The sequence below is a fragment of the Echinops telfairi genome, unplaced genomic scaffold, assembly GCF_000313985.2.
Source record: "Echinops telfairi isolate 266 unplaced genomic scaffold, ASM31398v2 ScPeMD7_7468;HRSCAF=8506_0, whole genome shotgun sequence".
In the NCBI taxonomy this organism is placed as follows: domain Eukaryota; kingdom Metazoa; phylum Chordata; class Mammalia; order Afrosoricida; family Tenrecidae; genus Echinops; species Echinops telfairi.
In genome coordinates this window covers 49,453,772-49,459,494 of record NW_022111369.1, presented here as the reverse complement: position 1 = coordinate 49,459,494, position 5,723 = coordinate 49,453,772, and the positions used below count along the sequence as shown (strand labels likewise).

At 40.6% G+C, this 5,723-nt stretch overlaps 1 protein-coding gene across 1 annotated transcript; it reads right to left on the bottom strand.

Annotated features, from left to right (window-relative positions):
- Positions 1-269: 269 nt before the first annotated feature.
- LOC101644563 (60S ribosomal protein L31-like) lies at positions 270-715 on the bottom strand. Its single transcript, XM_045284047.1, has one exon. The coding sequence runs from the start codon at positions 713-715 to the stop codon at positions 308-310; it is 408 nt and encodes a 135-aa protein (XP_045139982.1). The 3' UTR covers positions 270-307.
- Positions 716-5,723: the final 5,008 nt, after the last annotated feature.

The window sequence follows — 5,723 nt, the reverse complement described above, 5'->3', positions numbered from 1 at the left end:
GCAGGCATCCACTTAGTATTTGGGGCTGGGACCAGCCCCCTAAACCTCTCCACTGATTTCCTACTCTGCTCCGGCATGTCTTCACACCTAGGAGCACTGGGTTGAAGTTTGGTCCCTCTTTTCCTGTGGAGATATAAACAATACCCTCCCCTTGGGTGGGTTAGGGCGCACAATTCTTACGAATATAATTGAACTATTGAAAAGTATGATGTGTGAATTGTGAAAAACAAGCAAACTAGAATTGATTGACATTCAACTATTTTTTTTTTTTTTTTGCAGTTTGAAACCTTTATTAGATAACCAGCCACTAGTTTTCATCCACGTTGACTGTCTGTAGGTTTTTGAAAGTGGTGACAGGCACGTAGGTAACCAATGTGTAGAGCTTGTTCGGGGAATCTTCATCCTCATTACGTTTCCTGGACAACCGCACACGGATACGATATGGAACATTCCTGATTCCTTTGGCCCACACAGCTTTGTTGAGCCTCCTGTCGATTCGTACATCGGGTGTCCCCATCTCCTTCATGGCAAACTTCCGAATCTCCTTGAGCGCCCGAGGGGCACGCTTCTTGAAGCCCACGCCATGGATGCGCTTGTGAATGTTGATGGTGTACTCTCTGGTCACGACCTCGTTGATGGCCGAACGGCCCTTCTTCTTCTCACCGCCCTTCGTCGCGGGAGCCCTAGCGCCGGGACCAGGCTGGAAAAGCGACATTCAACTATTTTAAGAGGTAACAGATGCTTAGAACTAATGGCATTGAGTGAAGAAGTCCAAACTGTACTGAAGATATTGACTAACAAAAGATCCAGGTATTTATGAAATACCAACTAATTTGTTTCAACAAATGGATGCAGCTCTCAAAGCACCGATTCGTTTATGCCAAGAAAATTGGAAACTAGCTACTTGGCCAAGACATTGGTTGAGGTCCACATTTGTGGCCCATTCTGAAGAAAGCTGATCCAAGAGAATGCAGCAATTATTGAACAATATCATTAATGTCCTACACATGTAAAATTTGCTGGAGATAACTCAAAAACATTTTCAGCAGTACATTCATAGGGAACTACCTGAAATTCAAGCTGGATTCAGACGAAGGAGGGATATTATTGAAGATGCCAGATGGATCAGCTGAAAGCACAGAACACCAAAAGCATATTTATCTTTGGTTTATTGGATATGCAAAATCATTCATCTGTATGGATTATAACAAATTATGGAAAGCATTATAAAGAATGGGAGTTCCAGAACACTACATTGTGCGAATGCAGAACCTTGGCATAGACCAAGAGGTAGTTGTTTGAACCTAACAAAGTGATATTGTGTGGTTTAAAATTAGGAAAGGGGCCCACAATGGTGGACCTTTGATACTCTTCAGACCTGGTACTAAACCCATCCTTGAGGATCACCTGGCTTTAAATCAGCACATTGGTCCATAATCTGAACTGGAGCTGAGAAAAGAGACCAGTGGCCACATCTGACCTCCTTTGACTCCACAGGGGAGAAGGAGAATCCATCTCCACACCAGCCCAAGGTCAATTGCCACAAAGCAGAGATCACACTTGACTCCATCAGTCATCCTTTTACCCTGTTCTGATACCAACTGTTCCTCCCAAGATGCTTTCCTTATCTACTGGGTTTGAAAATCTGTTGTAATGGCTACACAGAACTCACAGAAATACAACTCCAGGTGTTCATTACTGAAGTTCACAGGTTACTACATGCCAGGATCAGAAAACGTTAAGAACAAAGACTTTCGTCTACAACAGAGACTTCCTTCAGCCATGTCTCTTTCTCTGGTCCTCGGTCTCTCAGCCACGTGGTCCCTTGGCCTCTGTTTCCATGGACTCTGCCTCCCAGACGTAGAGTACTGATTCCGCTCTGTTTTGTTGCATGGCCTCTTGGCTGTGGCCTCTGCTGTCAGTGTAGTCTGGCCTCTCCTGCTCCATCAGGTCCGGCAGGGAGGGATCTTGGACGTGTTTTGCTGGTGGTTCTTTTCTTGATGGTCCCCAAAGTTATTTTTCATGTTTCTGTGATGGTTCTCTTATACACAGGTGAATGGCAACTAAAACCAACCACCCCCTATGAGTGTTTCACACACCCTGTTTACATAATCCTACCCAATCATCTGCTCAGAGTTACAGAGACATGGATAGAAAAGTCATTCAACTTTCACATCACCGAAACACTCAGGAGGAATGTACCTGAGTAATCAACCATAGGAGACTGCAGTCAAAGCTCAGCAAGCAGAAGGTGGAGGAATGGACACAGAGAACCAAGGAAGGAATTGGGAGGAGTGCTGTTACATGAGAACATGGCAATGAGTGCGATGAAGCAAAATATGTATAAATTGTTTCAACTAACTAAATAGTTAGTTGGATAACTAAATAGCTCTGTAAGCTTTTACCCAAATCTATATATAGATATATATATTGACATATATCCTAGAAAAATAAATAATAAAGTCAAGAAAGATATGTGTCAGGATTGTATCCTTTCAGCATACTTATTCAATCTCTATCCTGAGCACATAATTCAATAAGCTGGACTATATGAAGAAGATGATCATATCAGGATTGGTGGAAAGTTTATTAACATCGTGCAGTACACAGATGGCACAACCTTGCTTGCTGAAAGCCAAGGGGACTTGAAACACTTACCGATAAGGATGAAGGACTGTAGGCTTCAGTATAGATTACAACAAACTAAAAGGGGAAAAAGCTTCGCAATAAGGAACCAATAAAGAGCATCATGATAAACAGAAAATATTGACAGTGTCAGGGATTCATTTTACTTGGATATACAATCAGTGTCAGTTGAAGCACTGCCGAGTCCTCAAAGGATTTGATGCCTTAGGTGTGTGCGCTGTCAAAGACCTCTTTAAAGTGCTGAAAATCAAAGATGTCACGTTGAGGACTGAAGGGCTCCTGGCAGTCCAGGGCATAGTCAGTCTTTTGTTGTTCTCCAAAAGCACAAATACATCAATTCCTTTTCAGTCTTCCTTATGCAGATGAGACGATTAAAAATCCCATGGCTTGGGCCAGGAGCCCTTCAGTCCTCAACGTGACATCTTTGATTTTCAGCACATTAGACATTTACTTTGGATATGTTATCAGGAGTGACCGGTCCCTTCAGGCTTGATAAAGTAGAGCCCATTGTTGCCGCCCCCGAGTCAATCCATCCCACTGAGGGCCTTCCTCTCTTTCCCTGCCCCTGTACTTCACCAAGCAAGATGTCTTTCTCCAGGGACTGGTCTCTCTTGGCAATATGACCAAAGTACATGAGAAGAGGTCTCCCAATCCTTGCCTCGAAGGAGTGCTCAGGCCGTACTTTTCCCAAAACATGCTTGCTTGTCGTTTTAATGGTCCACGGTACATTAAATATTCTTCACCAGCACCACAATTCAAATGCATCCATTTCTTCTTTTGTCTTCATATTCAGTGTCCAACTTTCACCGGTAGAAGAGACAATGGAAAGCACCATGGCTTGAGTCAGGCCCACCTTCGTCCTCAAAGTAACCTCCTTGCTCTTCAATATTCTGAAGTGGTCTTCTGCCCGAGATTTACCTAATGCAATACGTCTTGATGTCTTAATTGCTGCTTCCATCAACATTGATTGTGTATCTAAGAAAAACATGATCTTTGACAACTTCAGTCTTTTCTCCATTTATCATGATGTAACCTATAGGTTCAGTTGTAAAGATTTTGGTCTTCTTTACATTGAGTTGTAATCCGTACCGAAGACTGCAGTCTTTGATCTTCATCAGTATATGCTTCAAGTTCTCTTCACTTTCAGCAATCAAGGTTGTGTCATCTGCATACCACAGGTTTTTTAACAAGCCTTCCTCCAATCTTGATGCAGCATTCTTCTTCATATAAGTCAGCTTCTCTTATGATTTGCTCAGCACACAGATTGAACAAGGATGGTGAAAGGATACAACTGTGACACACACCTTTCCTGATTTTAAATCATGCAATATTCCTTGTCCTGTTCAAAAAAATGGCTCTTGATCCATATACAGGGTCTGAATGAGCACAATGAAGTGTTCTGGAATTCCTATTTTTCTTTAGCCCATTATTAGTTATGATCCACACACTCGATTGCATTCACATAGTCAATAAAACACAAGTAAACATCTTTTTGGAATTGTCGGCTTTCAGCCAAGATACACCTGACATTCATAATAATATTTCTTGTTCCATGTATTCTTCGGAATCCAGTCTGAACCTCTGGTAGTTCCTTGTCAATTCACTATTGCAGCTGTAGTTGTATGATCTTCAGCAATATTTTACTTGAATATGCTGTAAGTGATATTATTCTATAATTGGAGCATTTTGTTGGGTCACCTTTCATTGGAATGGGTACAAATATGGAATGGGTACAAATATGGATTTCTTTGGAATGGGTACAAATATCCAGTCAGTTGGCAAAGTAGCTGTGTTCCAAATTTACTGGCATAGACAAGTGAGTGCTTCCGGTGCTTCATCAACCTGTTGAAGTATTTCAGTTGGTATTCCTTCAATTCCTGGAGCCTTAGTTTTGGCTAATGCATTCAGTGCCACTTGAACTTCTTTTTTCAGCACCATTGATTCTTTTTTATATGCTACCTCCTAAAATGGTTGAAAATTTAATAGTTCTTTTTGGTACAGTGACTGTGTATTCTTTCCATATTCTTTTGATGCTTCCTGCATAATTTGATATTTTGCCCATAAACTATGCCAATACTGCAACTCAAGGCTTGAATTTTTTTCAGTTTAAGATATGCTGGGCATTTTCTTCCTTTTTGGTTTTCTAACTCTGGGGCTGTGCACATTTTATTATAATATTTGTCTTTTTTCTTTTTCATGCCGCCCTTTGAAATGTTCTATTCAGCTGTTTGACTTCATCATTTCTTTCATTTGCCTAAACTAGCCAACACTTAAGAGCAAGTCTCAGCATCTCTTCTGGCATGTACTCTGATCCTTTCTTGTCTTCTCAATGACCTTTTGCTTTCTTCATGAATGATTTTCTTGATGACCTCCCACAGTTCATCTGGTCTTCTGTTATTAGTGTTCAGTATAGCAAATCTGTGTTCAATACAACTATTATTCAAATTTATGCACTCTTCTTGAAATCCAGTGATGAAGAAGTTGAAGAATTTTCCAATGTCTTCAGTTGGAAATTGATGAAACATGCAATCAAGACGTATTGATAATTATTGGCAATTGGAATGCAGGAGTTAGAAAAATGATTGTTGGTAGATGGAAAATACGGCTTTGTTGATAGAGTCAAAGCTGAAGATCAAGTGATAAAATTTTGCAATACCAATTTCTTCATTGCACATACCCCTTTAAACAACATAAATGGAGACTCTACACGCGGACCTTGCCAGGTGGAATACACAGGAATCAAATGAACTACATCTATGGGAAAAGGTGATGGATAAGCTCAACAGCAGCAGCTAAAACCAGGCCAGAGGCAGACTGTGGACCAGACCATTCATTGCTCATCTGTAAGTTCAGGTTGAAGCTGAAGAAAATGAAAACAAGTCCACAAGAGCTGAAATGCCACCTTGAATCTATCCCACTTGAATTTCAACAATCGTTCAATAACAGTGTCTAGTACTCAACAAGTATTTGTTGAAAAAATTAATTAATGGGTAACCAAATTTTAAAAAAAGAAAACCCTTCAATATAATAGTTGTCCTTTATTGGCTATTTGTTAAGTGATTGGATATTTGCAAATG